General features: G+C 38.7%; 1 protein-coding gene across 1 annotated transcript in view; it reads left to right on the forward strand.

Moving 5' to 3' along the window:
* LOC129622140 (neurexin-3-beta) overlaps positions 1-16,295 on the forward strand; it is a 612,931-nt gene that overhangs the window by 179,557 nt on the left and 417,079 nt on the right. Inside the window, exon 2 of the mRNA XM_055539030.1 lies at positions 13,217-13,450. Coding sequence (XP_055395005.1) covers positions 13,217-13,450 — 234 coding nt within the window. The remainder of the gene's footprint in view (positions 1-13,216; positions 13,451-16,295) is intronic.

Genomic DNA, 16,295 nt, shown 5'->3' on the forward strand with positions numbered 1-16,295 from the left:
TATTTACTCCCATTTTGTGGGTTACCTTTTCAATCTGTTGATAGTGTCCTTTAAAATTTAAAATTTTGAAGTTAACTTACCTATTTTTTTTTTTTTCTTTTGTTGCCTGTTCTTTTGGTGTTCTACCCAAAAACTCCTTTCTAAATTCAAGGTTGTGGGTTTTTCCCTTAGTGTTTTATTTTAGGAATTTTAGAGTTTTAGCTCTTACTGTTAGGTCTTTGATTCGATTTGAATTAACTTTTGTATATGGTATAAAGTAAATACCCACTTCTTTTTTTGCATTTGGATATTTAGTTTTCCCAGCATCATTTAATAAAAGATTGTCATTTCTCTTTGAGTTATCTTTGCACCCTTGTCAAAAATAATTTAATCATCTGTGCAAGGGTGGCAAGCTATTGATATTTATGTATTTATTTGTGTTGGATAAACTTATCAATTGATCTCATAATTTTTAAGTTTTTAGAAGTATTATTTTTGTTGTTCAGTCAGTCATGTCTGACTCTTTGTGACCCCATGGATTGCAGCACACCAGACTTCCCTGTCTTTCACCATCTCCCAGACTTTGCTCAGACTCATGCCCATTGAGTTGGTGATGCCATCCAATCATCTCATCCTCTGTCATCCCCTTCTCCTCCTGCTTTCAATCTTTCCCAGCATCAGGGTCTTCTCCACTGAGTCAGCTCTTTGCATTAAGTGGCCAAAGTATTGGAGTTTCAGCTTCAGTATCATTGACTGGTTCGATATCTTCTAAGCAGTATTTGGAATATATTAAATCATATCTTTTAAAAATCATTGCATTATTTCCTGATATTTTACAACTTTATTTAGTGAGAACGTATACATTTTTGTTGTGATACTAAACATCACTATCTTCCTGATTTTAATGGAGAAAACTATGTAATTTTACTATTTAGTATGATGTTACAGTCTGTTTTCCATTAGTTTCAGTTCAGTCGCTCAGTCGTGTCCATCTCTTTGCAATCCCATGGACTGCAGCACACCAGGCTTCCCTGTTCATCACAAACTCCCAGAGCATACTCAAACTCATGTTCATCACGTCAGTGATGCCATCCAACCAGCTCATCCTCTGTCGTCCCCTTCTCCTCCTGCCTTCAGTCTTTCTCAGTATCAGGGTTATTTCCAATGAGGCAGTTCTTCGCATCACGTGGCCAAAGTATTGGAGTTTAAGCCATCATCTCTATAATATTTAGAATACCTTTTGCAATCCCTATTTTAATTAGACTTTTTGAAGAAATGACTCCTGAAGTTTTTCAAGCCTGTTTGAAAATCAGGGATAAGATTATAATTCTACTTTAATATGATGTAATGAATTTTGCTGATAGATATCTTTTTGTTGAAGTACATTATTTCTCATATTCTTTGAATGGTATATTATTCTCAATTCACCATTGAAGTTTATTCAGAAAAAACTTTAATCAATATTCATATGTGAAATTAATCTAAAATGTTTTGTTCTGTTTTTATGCTGTGTATTTAGCAGATGTCAATATTAAGATTTTGTTATGTTTGTAAATCGATTGAGGGAGATATTTAACTTTGCTTGTGATCCGGTATCATTTCAGTAATTTGGGGATTAACTTTTCTTTGAAAGTTAGATAAAACTTACCTATAAAACCATCTAGACCTGCACCTTTTAAATAGTAGGACTGGAATCATGTTTCCAAAGGTTTCTGTGGTCATTTAGTGTATTGAGTGTTTCTAATTTTTCTTAGAACTCTTTGGAAAATTATTTTTCCTAGAAATGATTAATTTCTTGTGGTTTTCAAATCTTTCTCTAAAGTTGTTCAAAATGGTCTTTTATAATTTTAACATTTTATAGAGCTATGATTATATTCCCTTTATAATTTATGCTATTCTATCTTTTTTTTCTTTGAGTTTTTCTTATTTCTGGTGTTTCAGGGGCTTATATACTTTCTCTGACATTTTTAAGTGCAAGCTTTGGGCTTTTTAACTGTTATTTTCAAAATACATTGGGCAAATTTCAACTTTTATTAATCATCACATCTGAGCTATTAGTTTTATTTGGTTTTGTAATAGTGCCTTAAGTTAAAAGTTCAGTTAATTTCTGTTCATTTCCTTTATTATTATCTAAGACATTTTCTTCTGAGTAAAGCTTTATTTGTAGCTTATAGGACTTGATATAAAGCAGTCTCTTTTATTAATATTCTATTCATTGGAGGTTTTGAGTTATACAACCTAATTATGGAAATCATTAAGGATTTCTTTGTCAACAAGAATATGATCAGTTTTACAAGTGTTCCAACTTAAAATGTATGTGAGTTACTGAATGGGCTCCTTTGATAGATGATATTTAGATTCCTTGGTAATGTATCAGCTTCTCATCTTGACCGTTCTTTGCCAATTCATTTATAAGTCTTTTATTGTGCCCCTACATGTTCCTGGCACTGAGATAGTTACCAAAAGTTCTTTACTATCCAGGACTTTTCTAGTTGTAAAAGAAGCAAAATTTGAACTGTTGTTTTTGGTTCAGTTGCTAAGTCCTATCTGACTCTTTTTGACCCCAAAGGCTGTAACCTGCCAGGCTTCTCTGTCCATGGGATTTCCCAGGCAAGAATATTGGAGTGGGTTGCCATTTCCTTCTGCACGGGATATTCCCAACCTAGGGATTGAACCCGGGTCTTCTACATTACAGGAGGTCTACTGCATTTCAGGCAGATTCTTTAGCAACTGAGCCACCAAGTTTGAACTCGCTTAGACTCAAGAAGCTAGCAGCTGAGAGTTTCATATAAGAAATACCAAGGCACAGCTTCACAATGTGGACCATCAAAATCAAGTGCTCAAACAATAAGACTTTCTTTCTTTGTCTAATTCCCAACTCAACAATTGCCTTCACTTTCTGAGCCAGTGTTTCTTTTCTCACAACCTCTTTCCCATTGTAGGAAATGGGGCCATGGTAGCTGTGTGCTTCTTATGGCATAACTTTATCATCAAGGAGGGACTGAAGAGTGCTCCTCTGGATCCAGGTTCCAAAAAAAAAATGCAGTGATATTCTCTGATTGGTCTAATTCGTGTTAATTTACCATACCTTAGCTAATCAGCTATATCTAAAAAGCAGAACCTGTTAAGGGCTTGACACTTACCATTCAAATCATATGATTGGTATGGGAGAAAATAGTTATGTCCACATGGAAGGGCTTAATTTTTAAGATAAATGAGGAAGATGTGCTAGGCATAAAGAAAAATGAAAGTTTCCTACAGGTACAATAATGTTGGTGAATCCTTTCACTTTTAGATGGTTACCATATGTGGGCAGGGATGGTATTATCACTTTCTTAATCATTAGGCACCTAGGCACAATCTTAAGTGATCATGATAGATACATGATCTTAAGTGATCATGATAGATATAGAGAAGGGATTTTAATAACCGAAATTTCTTTCTTTTGCCTAACTCTGACATCAGTTCTGTGATTAAGAGATATATCTCATGGACACTTCAGTCATTACTTTTAAAAACATTAGCCAACTTTTTTGAGAAAACAATGTTTTATGAATTAGAACTATAAATACCCTGAAGTCATCTGTTTATAGTCCCTGACCCCTTGAAAGTACAAAGTACATAATCAAGAATTTAAATCAAAGCACTGGAAACAAACAATTACTCGTCATCTGTATTTCTTTCTCACAGAATATTCAGTACTTCGAATCCCTTGCCTGTTCTTATTAGAGAACATTCAAAGCTGTGGAACAAAAGAAGGAAAAGGAGGCAGATAAATGCACTCCGAACTCCCCTTTTATTCTAACTACATCCCATGAGATGTCGTCAGAAGGAATGAGTTTCCAAAAAACTGCTATGGAAAAGGCTGATGAGTTATTATAAAATGATCATTTTTATTTTTCTTTTCATTCATTTATATTTTGCCTAAGGACAAATGTATATAAAATCTTTGTACTTAGTTAATGCTGTATAAAATAAAATGATAACATTGCTGTTCTTAGATATGTTACTTTGCTTTTTTAGGGTGTACTCTTGTTAAATCTAAGAAGTATTTCCATATATATACATATATAAGTATATATATGAAATATATGTACTAAAAACAGTTTTCAGTGTACTTTAGGAATTGAAGGGTAACGTAAAGCAGAATGACTAAAAGTGGGCGTGATTTCCCTATCAGAGCCTGCCAAAAATTCACCAAAGAAAAATCATTCAAATGTCTTCACAGTTAGATTTCTTTTATAAATTGGAAGCAATTCCATCGTAGGGGATGTTGTGAACCCTAATTGATGAGTATTTATAAAATATTTCTACACTGAGATGAAGTGACAAAAAGCTGAGATGGATTCATGGGCAGATGCCTGAATGACAGTGTGAAGATAGGAAAGTATAGGTGAGCCAAGTTTTATTGATTAACTCAGCATCATTTATTTCCTGAGCATTCAGTGTTGATAGAAAAATTAAACAACCCTGTCCTTCAGGAGCTCATGGTACAGAGGATTCTGGATTTTCTTTTTGTTTAGCAATAAAACAATATTTATTTTCTTAAACCTAAATGCTGTGCAATTTCCTAGTACTTATTTTGTTTTGCTATATGAGATACTAGCTTGGTTATAAAGTTAAATTAAGTTGGCTGTAGTTAATTTCTGAAATAAGGCTCATTATAGAGTCCACCCTTCATAATTTAGAGTTTTATGAGCATGGTGTGTAATTCATCAGGAGTAGGTTATTGTCTGACCTTTTTATATGCTTGATAGAGAACAACTTCATATTACCATTGTTATGTAACTCAGATAAAATGATCAGAACAGTCAGCCCTCTACTGCCATTTCCGTTGTGTGGGAATTGAGTTTCTGTCTTGCTTACTGTTTATTTTTTGCTACATGTTAGCAAACATTGTCTTTCTTCTCTCTCTCATTATCTCTATCCCCATGCAGTTACATAGGTAAACTTAAGGGAGATATATTCGTTAAGTTGGATAGATCTGGATTAAATTCCTGATTTCTTTAGATTTGGGGCAAGTTTTTTTTTTTTTTTTTTAACATCATTCTTTATATAGCGTGTCTCATCTTTAAAACTGGAATAGTGACCCTTAGGGACTGACTTATGTCCCCTCAAAAGTTATATATTTAAGTCATAACCCCCAGTCATAACCCCTCAGAATTTAACTGTAATTGGAGGCAAAGTCTCTAAAGAGGTAATTCAGTTAAACTGAGGTCATTAGGGTGGGCGGGTATCCTTATAAAGAAGAAAGCAGGACACTTGAGTAAAGCGCGCAGACCACAGGACGGCACAGTGAGGGGCAAGGCCACGTCCACTGTCAGGGCGGCCCTAACAAACTAATATAGCAGCGGTTCCTAAAGGGAAAAGTACAGGAATCCGAACTCTTGTACTACAGACTGTAATGCGTGAGAAATGATTCCTCCCTATAGTGAGTATAATTATTAATATTAAGGTTAACATGAGCATCATAAATAGCATCGTAAAGCACTACCAAAGGCTTGTGAAAGAAAGAATTGCCCCCAAGAAAGAACAATGAGCTAATGGAAATACTTTTAAGCAAAAGGAAATGTAAGTGCATCCCTGGAAGCTTTAGTTTTAGATCAATTTCAACGTATAGAGCAGAGGATCAGATCAGATCAGATCAGTTGCTCAGTCGTATCCGACTCTTTGCGACCCCATGAATCGCAGCACGCCAGGCCTCCCTGTCCATCACCAACTCCCGGAGTTCACCCAGACTCATGTCCATCGCGTCAGTGATGCCATCCAGCCATCTCATTCTCTGGCGTCCCCTTCTCCTCCTGCCCCCAATTCCTCCCAGCATCAGAGTCTTTTCCAATGAGTCAACTCTTTGCATGAGGTGGCCAAAGTACTGGAGTTTCAGCTTTAGCATCATTCCTTCCAAAGAAATCCCAGGGCTGATCTCCTTCAGAATGGACTGGTTGGATCTCCTTGCAGTCCAAGGGACTCTCAAGAGTCTTCTCCAACACCACAGTTCAAAAGCATCCATTCTTCGGCGCTCAACCTTCTTCACAGTCCAACTCTCACATCCATACATGACCACAGGAAAAACCATAGCCTTGACTAGACGAACCTTTGTTGGCAAGGTAATGTCTCTGCTTTTGAATATGCTATGTAGGTTGGTCATAACTTTCCTTCCAAGGAGTAAGCGTCTTTTAATTTCATGGCTGCAGTCACCATCTGCAGTGATTTTGGAGCCCCCAAAAATAAAGTCTGACACTGTTTCCACTGTTTCCCCATCTATTTCCCATGAGAACAGAGTATACTTTATCTCTAATTGAGGGATATGCTCTGAAATGTTGCCTCTGTGTTCTCTAGCTCCATGCACATTGGTTTTACTCATTCTTTAAAAAAGAGAAATAAATAGCCCCATATGGAGAGGGCCCTTGCGTGGCCGAGCAAAATGGGGCTTGGATCTCCCTGATGGTATACTTGACTCAGGCGGTATTGTCAGCTTCTCAAGTTAGCTGAGCAGTAAATCTGATCATTTCTTTGCCAAAGATGAAGTATGTTCTTTAAAACAGATGAAATTTCTCTCTTAATGTTCAGTTCCTTCAGGTTTGCTTTATTTAAGGTGACTTCACCATCGATTTAGGTGTTTATTTCAAAAATTTCAGAGTACACAAAATAGATATAATAAACCATCTATGAAATAAATACATTGCAGGGCTATTTCTAAAATCTATATCCCTTACCTTGTATTCCCTTGTGGCTCCTTCTGTAATGCCGAGATTTTGTTTTTCATACTTTTTTCATCTGTTATTTACCCTCCCCTTCTCCTCCTGCAGCTCTTGGCCTCCAGGAATTTCTTTACAGACGTTACGTCCCCTGGGTGAGCAAGATGGCCTGTGGTGGGGAGACGAGGGCAGAATCAAGATAGGGAGGATCTGGCTCTGTCTCAGTCCCAACATGTGACACCACATCAAGTCATTTAATCTCTTTGAGCCTTTGTTTACCCTTCTATTAAAGCAGTAATAAAAATATTTACGGTTAGCACTTCAGTGGGTACTGGAGAAAGAGGCATCAAATAAGATACTCCCAAAGAAAGCAATTTGAACACGATTTGAAATTATGGAATTATAAGGCCCTATTATTATGAACACCCCCTAAAGAGCCAGGAGTGTACATAAGGGGAACCGGGGAAAAACTAAATATGTAAAAGAAACTGAGAAACTTTGCTTTGCAGGTCATCAGTCATTATGAGATCCTTGAATCTTCATTGCCTCGAAGAGATATTTGTCATTTTCAATGCCTTTCCATTTTAGTTTTATTATCTGTGTGATAATTGATATGAATTAAAGGTAATTTTAAGTTAATAGCAATAACAACATCTACTGGCATAATATATTTTGTGTCACTGATAGCCTATTTCCAAAAGGATTTACCAATTCACAATAAAGAATACAAATGTGAATAAGGTTGATGAAAGAGTAATGAAATAGAAATAAGGAATAGGAACCTGATATAATAAAGGAAGGTAGACATACCTCAGTGCCATTCTATTTTAGACTGAGTTCTCAGGCAGCGTTCAGAGTCCCAGGCAAGGAGACTGACATCTCGTTTCTTATCCTAGTCTACCCACCAGGCGGTTTCCATGCTAAGAATTATATTATTATTTAATTTATTATTCTACCTGCTTCACTTTTCCACCAGTAAATTATCTAGTTCTCTTTTTAATTTTAATTTATGTTGATTGAAGCATAGTTGATTTACAATGTTGCCTTAATTTCAGTTGTACAGCAAAGTGACTCAGTTACATATATCTGTATATGCTCAAACTCGGTTGCTTCAGTCATGTCTAACTCTTTGCAACTCTATGAACTATAGCCCTCAGGGTCCTCTGTCCATGGAATTTACCCAGGCAAGAATACTGTAGTGGGTTGCCATGCCCTTCTTCAGGGGATCTTCCCAATCCAGGGATCAAACCCAGGTCTCCTGCATTGCAGGTGGATTCTTTACTATTGAGCCACTGGGGAAGCCCCATATATGTGAGTATGTGTGTGTGTATGTACTTTTTCAAATTCTTTTCCCACGTAAGTTATTATTAAATATAGAGTATAGTTCCTTGTAAGTTCTCTTTAAATGCAACTCTCTCAGTTCTCTCCCTTTGGAGATGCTTCCAAACTTGTTCCATTTTAACACCAATTGAAAATTATTTCAGAAACAGTGAATTCGTTGTTTTTAAACATAAATATATAACTGATATAATATATAAATGATTTTCTGGAGTCCCTGTATCTTGATGGGGAAATATAATAAATTCCAGATAGTCTATTGTATTTTCTAACTAAAACCTCCCTTCTTTGTACACATACCTACACACACATACATACAAATGTATACACATGTGTGTGGTGGTTTAGTCACTAAGTTGGGTCCAACTCTTGTGACCCCATGGACTGTAGCCCACCAGGCTCCTCTGCCCATGGGATTTTCTTGGTATGTATATATTATTATTTCTAGTGTCAGTCTTAAATCAGACCTTGATCCTATTCCTGTTGATAATCCCCTAAATGAGTAATATGCTGTATGGATATGTAGCTGCCAAAATCACCATCAGCTCCATCCCAATAAAGAGCTAGCCAGTTATGAAAACTATGAGCCAGACCCATTGTGGATACTTTTCAGAAGAAAGAAGTTGGGGGTTAAGTAACATGTAATGCTTGTTGACTATTTGAAGAGGTAGTGTCTGTACCTAATCATGGCTAATGGTCACAGAATGGAGAGTCCATTACTGAAACAGTGTGTTGGTTGGAACTCAGTAAAGCAACTTCAGCTGCTTGCCAGCTTGTAAATTCTTCAATGTTAAATGGCCAAAATGCTACCACAGCATTTTTTTCCCCCTCAGTTGAATTAATCACTTCTGTTAGCAAGCAGAGAATTTACATGGTCCTGCAGCCCTGGGATTTCTTTGGAAGGAATGATGCTAAAGCTGAAACTCCAATACTTTGGCCACCTTATGCAAAGAGTTGACTCACTGGAAAAGACTCTGATGCTGGGAGGAATTGGGGGCAGGAGGAGAAGGGGACGACAGAGGATGAGATGGCTGGATGGCATTACCGACTTGATGGATGTTGAGTCTGAATGAACTCTGGGAGTTGGTGATGGACAGGGAGGCCTGGCATGCTGCAATTCATGGGGTTGCAAAGAGTCAGACACGACTGAGAGACTGAACTGAACTGAACTGAACTGATTGTTGATAACTGTAGTATGATCTTAGCATAAGCATACTGAGCACAGTGAGAAACCAGCAATCAGAAATGCTAGACTCCTTCTTGGGGTGGAAGGCACGTGATGTGGAATGCATGGCTTAGAAGTGAAAATCTTTAATGGATTAAGGAGGCCTCTTATAGTTCCTGGGATGTTCCCCAAAAGTTTTTGTAATGTGATCTGTAATCCACATTAAAAAATTAAAAAATGAACTTTTTAATTTGAAAATGTAAAACAAAATAATTCTATATCGCCCCCGGGACTCTAAGGTATTTTATATGAAAATGACCAGAAAGCATCTATTTGCCTTAAAAACCATGCAAGATAACAAAGCTAACTAAAGAAGAAAAAATGATAATAATAATAGGTTACCAGAGTAGAGGATTGTAGCTATTATTTAACTTCCTTTAAAGCCAACATTGGACCATGGGAGCATCCAGGGTTTTTAGTCACCCTTACCAGCAAATTCAGTACAAAAATACATTTTAATATTTATTTCTACATAGTAAAATAAGCCATATGTTAAGGATCAATGACTCAGTGGTAATGAATCTGTCTGCCAATGTAAGAGACACAGGAGACATGGGTTTGATCTCTGGGTTGGGAAGGTCTCCTGGAGGAGAAAATGTCAGCCCACTCCAGTATTCTTGACTGAAAAACCCTATGGACAGTGGAGCCTCAGTCAGTCAGTTCAGTCACTCAGTTGTGTCCAACTCTTTGCGACCCCATGGACTGCAGCACACCAGGCTTCCCTGTCCATCACCAACTCCCGGAGCTTGCTCAAACTCATGTCCATTGAGTTGGTGATGCCATCCAACCATCTCAACCTCCATCATCCCCTTCTCCTCCAGCCTTCAATCTTTCCCAGCATCAGGGTCTTTTCAAATGAGTCAGTTCTTCAAATCAGGTGGCCAAAGTATCGGAGCTTCAACTTCAACATCAGTATTCCCAATGAATATTCAGGGTTGATTTCCTTTAGGATTGACTGGTTTGATCTCCTTGCAGTCCAAGGGACTCTCAAGAGTCTTCTCCAACACCACAGTGCAAAAGCATCAGTTCTTCGGTGCTCAACGTTCTTTATGGTCCAGCTGTCACATCCATACCTGACTACTGGAAAAACCATAGCTTTGACTACATGGATCTTTGTTGGGAAAGTCTCTGCTTTTTAATATGCTGTCTAGGTTGGTCATAGCTTTCCTTCCAAGGAGCAAGGATCTTTTAATTTCATGGCTGTAGTCACCATTTGCAGTGATTTTGGAGCCCAAAAGAATAAAGTCTGTCACTGTTTCCATTGTTTCTCCATCTATTTGCCATTAAGCGATGGGACTGGATGCCATGATCTTAGTGTTTTGAATGTTGAGTTTTAAGCCAGCTTTTTCACTCTCCTCTTTGACTTTCATCAAGAGGCTCTTTAGTTCCTATTTGTTTTCTACCATAAGGGTGGTGTCATCTCCATATCTGAGGTTATTGATATTTATGGACTGTATGGATATTTATGGACAGTTCATAGGGTCACACAGAACTGGACACAACTGAGCATGCACGCATGCACCCAAGGACTTTGTACCTTTTATGCCCTTTTCACCTATAAAGTTAGAATTATCTAACATAGTGACATCCTAAATTCAGAACAACAGAAGCAATAAAAATAACTGAAATAATACATTATATCTACTTATCCTAATATTGTCATCATATAATGTCATTCTTTATTTTAAAAAGTATAGTCATGGTGACCTTCTAGCCACTATATATAAGAAGTTGTGTTTTTATCTTTTAAAATACTCTTCCTCTTTGTATTCTATATATTGAGAATTACTGAATAGGACAGTGGTTGAAAATATAAGCAGTGTAGAAAGTTTCTAAAGTTATATGTATAGTCAGAAAGCCAGACTAACTTTTGAAAAAATGTTAAGATTTGTGTACTATGGCTTTTTTTCTTTTTTTATTCTGCTTCATTCTAATGAGAAGATGTGGAAAAATGAAGTGCAGTGAACTTTATATCCTTGGTATAGTTTATTATAGAATGATATTAGCTATGATTGGTATTTGGTAAAGCTAGGATTTGGGAGGTGGTAGGGTCCAAGTGTAGACTTAAAGAGGGTGTCAATTATTTAAGTCTGATCTTTGGGTCTATAATTCCGAACAATGTTAATCAATGAACTATTCCATAGGACTATTGTTGTGAAGATCCAGCTAATGAATTTGAAAAATCTTTTGTAGATTGTAATGTACTGTGTATATGTTGCTGCTGTTATCAGTTTTTTACTTCTTCTTTTTGTAGTGACAAACTTATTTCCTGATAGACTATGCATTTATTCCTGTAGCAGAATCCACTATATATTTAGGACTGAATAGGGTAAGATTTTATAAATGGTCACAAAAATGTCACAGGCTAATTTGCATTTTTGGTGATTCTATACAATAATTACTGAGTAACCTTCAGTTTTCCAAATAAAGAATAAAGGGAATGGTGGTGATATTTGTAATCATCTACAGAAAGGAAATTATTTAAGTGTTTCACAGATGGAGAGATATTAAGGGTAAATCATTATATCCACATTTCTAATTTTAAGAGGCTTTGAGGGCGTTTGTGGATAATAAGAAGCAAACATTGTTGTGCGTGTAGAATTAAACATAAACTTTCCATACCAAAATCCTCAAATCTCCAGATGAATGTGGAGGGCTTTTTCAGACCCCCATCCCCTAAGAATTGAGAAATTCATAAAAGGAAAATAATGTTATGCTACATGTAATACACAAACTGAGCATACTGGAACAACTAGAATAGTGACCTTTCAAAGAGGACAAATTAAATTCTTTATGCCTCAGAATACAATGTGGCTTAAAGCTTTAGAAAGGGATAAGATATGACATATACTCCTAACTCTAGCCTCATAGCAGCTTACTCTGTTATTTCTGAACAGGCTGCATAACTCATTTCTTCTTCAAACAACATAATTCAACCCAATATTCTGTGTCAACTAAATGTAGACCCATGCTGGGGATTTTTAGAAAATTCGAGAGATATAGGAATGCTTGTCTCATGTTGCTGTAAAACAGTTTCAAGGATTGGACTATGATCAGTGGGAAACTCACAAGAAAATCTGGTGCCAAATGTCCTCTGAACTTTGAGAGGAATGACATATGGAATTACTCACTATGGGTAACATACATATAGCCGTGAAAACTACAATGATATAGCTGTTTTGGCTACCAAATCTGCATACTTTTTCCCAAATTCAGATTTTAAAACTTTGTTTTTAAAAGTAGGCCTTTGAAATGTATGAGATGTAAGTATTTTCCCTATTTTTCTTCCTCTTTTTTCCTATTTTTAAATTAATATAGTCTTACTGACCCTTGGGTTTATAAATTATAAAAGCTAAAACACAAGTAAACATTAAAAACACCACTGATTCCACTAGTCATACTGAATGCTGCTTGTCATGATCAAAATTCATTCAACTGATTTTTTTTTTTTCCGTGTCTCCTGTATCTTCTTTTCGAAATTTAGTTTGGAAAGGAGTCAGAAACATCTGGTTTACTGGTATTCTGTCACAGCAGGGGGAAAAATATAGAGTTTAATTTTTTAAAGGCAATTAATATTTATCACCTTTTTATATGGCAACATAAGAGTAAAATAGACAAACGCGTTGTCACGTAACTCGGTTTTCTCAGGCTTTCTTTTCTGAGAGGGTGGCTGAAGGTTCCTTTCTTGTGCTGTCCTGTCTGAGATGGAAGATGAAATAGCTCTCCCGAGGTAGGAGAGCTCTCAGACATGGCGTGCTATCCGACCTCTGCCCTTGTTCAGCAGGACCTGGAGACGCGAGGACCGTCTCTCTCTAGCACCTGCTTTCTGATAACTCATTTCGCCTGCCTCTTTAATTTGGGGTGACGGCGTCTTCTGAGCCCCTGCACTGCATCCCTCTTGGTCTCCACATCCAGGCACGTGAAGGCCGTCGTGCCCCACGGCTCCCTGTGCAGAGTCTCGGCAGCGTAACCGCAGCTGCGAGGAGCCCTGCAGGGTCCTCACGCTCCCTCTCTCCTTGCTTTCGCAGCTGGCGCCACGTACATCTTCGGGAAGAGCGGAGGCCTCATCCTCTACACCTGGCCGGCCAACGACAGGCCCAGCACACGCTCCGACCGCCTGGCCGTGGGCTTCAGCACGACCGTGAAGGACGGCATCCTGGTGCGCATCGACAGCGCCCCGGGCCTCGGCGACTTCCTGCAGCTTCACATCGTGAGTACCGGGCTGGGGCTCGGATTCTCTTGTCTTCCTGCTGTTCTGTGTGAGTGAGCCAGATAACTGCCGTGGAACATTCTAGGCTGACGCGACACCGGAGCACGCGTTTATATCCTTGCCTCTGTGCTGGAGCCACACCTAAGGGGTGCTGTGTGTTAAGCCTCATTTTCCCCCCTTGGATGTGAACGTGATGCCCAGTGGGTGCCTCGGGAATAGAAAATATAAAACGCGTCCTGTCCAGACTCCCTCCCCTACTGTGTGGCTTGGCCGTGAGACATTTAGCAGACCACTTAGGTGCAAATTGGAGAAGGAAATTGCAACCCACTGCAGTCCTCTTGCCTGGTAAATTCAATGGACGGAGAAGCCTTGTGGGCCACAGTCCATGGGGTCGCAAAGAGTCGGACATGACTGAGTGACTTCATTAACCCTAACCCTTATTCCACTTAGGTGGAATAAGAGACTGACCAGGTACAGTTCATCAACCTGGTGCAAGTGGCAAGGCCATCTTGAGTGTCAGTGATCTCCTACATTTGGCAGTCTGCCAAGGTTTTCTCCAAAGAAGGGGTCTCCAACCTCCACGCCAGGGACTGGTACCTCCCGCAGATTAGCAGCAGTATTAGGTCAGAAATAAAGTGCACAACGAATGTAGTGCCTTTGAATCACCCTGAAACCACCCCCACCCCACTCCATGGAGAAATTGTCTTCCACAGAACTGGTCCCTGGTGCCAAAAAGGTTGGGGACTGCTCCGTGAAGGGCCAAATAGAATATGTGGGGCTTTTTGGGTCATGCAGTCTCTGACATAGCTACTCAACTCTGCCATTGTTAATGTGAAAGCAGCCACAGCCAATCCATCATTAAAGAAACGTGCGTGATTATATTGCAATAAAAATATATTTATAAAAACAGACTGCAGGCTGTGCTTGGGCAATCTCTGCCCAAGCCCGCAGGCTTTCTTGTCGAGATGTGAAGAACAGATGGTAAAAACTGGGGCAACAGTGGGTGGGGCAAACAGAAGCAATGCAATGGCCAGGAGTTGGTGTATGCGTGCATCGTATATATCCGATGTTTTGCTTGTATATGTAAACCCAATAAGACTGCACCCTCACTCACTGCAGATCATTAAGAACACAGTGCAATTCAAAGAAATTAAAATGATTTGGAGGGAAAAATTACTTCGTTATGAGGATAGAAAATATTTTTATAGCAACAATTAACCCATTTTATCACCTGTGAGTCTGCAGTTAGGAAAGTAGGCTAGAGAAGGATATGATTCTCATCCATAAGTACCCAAAGTGCAGCCACCAAGAGCAAAGAGAGGAATTGCTCTCATTAGTTAGCAATGACAAGGCTAGAAAGAATGGATTTAATTTGGAGCAATAAGAATTCAGTTTAAATAGCAGGGGGGATAAAGCAGTTAAGAAGAAAAGGCAACTGGGGATTATCACCAACCTCCAAAAAGGAGGAAGAGAGACGTTTCTTGGTAATCTTTGAATGTGAGTTTTGCTAACGTGCATGTCTACTGAGGCACGTGGGGTGAGATTTCATTGCTGGGCTCTGGGGTGGTGGAGGTTGGCTGGAACCATACAGCAAGCTCAGCCCTGGAAACTGCCCCTCTCCAGCACCTGCTCTTTCAGCAGCCCTTGGAAAGAAAAGCAGCTGGAAGGAAAAGGTTGAGCTGGAAGCCTATCTGATCTCAGGGTGAGCCAGAACAAACCAAAACTCTGCTCAGAAAGGCAGAGAAGCACTGGTTAGAAACAATCGGCTCCAAAATGCAGAAGAGGGGTCTTGAAGAGAGCCGTGAACCTTTAGCACTTCCTCAGATGCTTCAGAGACCATATGGTACTCTGAGCCTGAGCTCAAGCCTTTTAAAAAGCCACACTAAGGAGCACAGAGAAACACAGCCATAGTTAGTACAGTTTATCTTTATTTGGCCTCTAAGAACCACCATAATTTACAAAACTGTGAGATTTATGCTGCATATAACTTAATGACTATTTCATGGCAGCTATAACTGGGCTATTATTACCAGTTCACTTGCATTTTCACAGTGATTTATCTTCTTTTTTTTATTCAGTGTGACTTACTAAGAAAAATATGATTTGGCACAGCCATGGGCATCCTTTTCGAGTCCAATAATGTGCTACCAGTTTATCCATTTCTTCCCATTTGTGTTTTGTAAAGCAGTTCCACTTTCAGGAGAAACATTTTCTTATTTTCTGGTAGTTTACTTGGAATTGGCAGCGTTTTTATAAAACGGATATGAGGATCCTGGGAACTTCTAGGGAGAACCAAAGCATTCCATTTTGACTCTTTTTTAAAAGCAAACATACAAGAAATTTTACATCAGAATGTGTAGAGCTCCCTTGGGCATTGTGAACTTATTCCCATGATGTTCTCGTTGCTTAAACATTCTGGGAAATTCCAACAGATTGTCCTTCAGAGGTTGGGTTAGGAAATGCCATCTGGCATTTTTCAAGAAAAGAAAAAGAGACCCTATGATGTGAAGAAGCCACACCATTCTGGAATGGACCTGACATATCTCTGGCCTTCTGGAGCATGGGACCCCTTCATTGGTGTAGTCATTTCAAATCATCTTTTTTTCACTGGTGCAATATCTCTGGTGTCTGCCAGAGACAGAAAGTGTATGTGATGGTATTCCAATAAAAATGTGCCTATAAGAACAGGCTGCAGATTGTACGTTGGTGACCACTGCCCTAGACTGGGCAAACGTCCTCAGAGAGATATAAAGAACATGTGATTAAAATCTGATGTCATAGTAGGCAGAGGAAAGGGAAGGTTGCTTGCTATAGTGGAGAGAAGGTCAAAGAACTTGACAAAATC

The sequence above is a fragment of the Bubalus kerabau genome, chromosome 10, assembly GCF_029407905.1.
Source record: "Bubalus kerabau isolate K-KA32 ecotype Philippines breed swamp buffalo chromosome 10, PCC_UOA_SB_1v2, whole genome shotgun sequence".
Taxonomy (NCBI): Eukaryota; Metazoa; Chordata; class Mammalia; order Artiodactyla; family Bovidae; genus Bubalus; species Bubalus kerabau.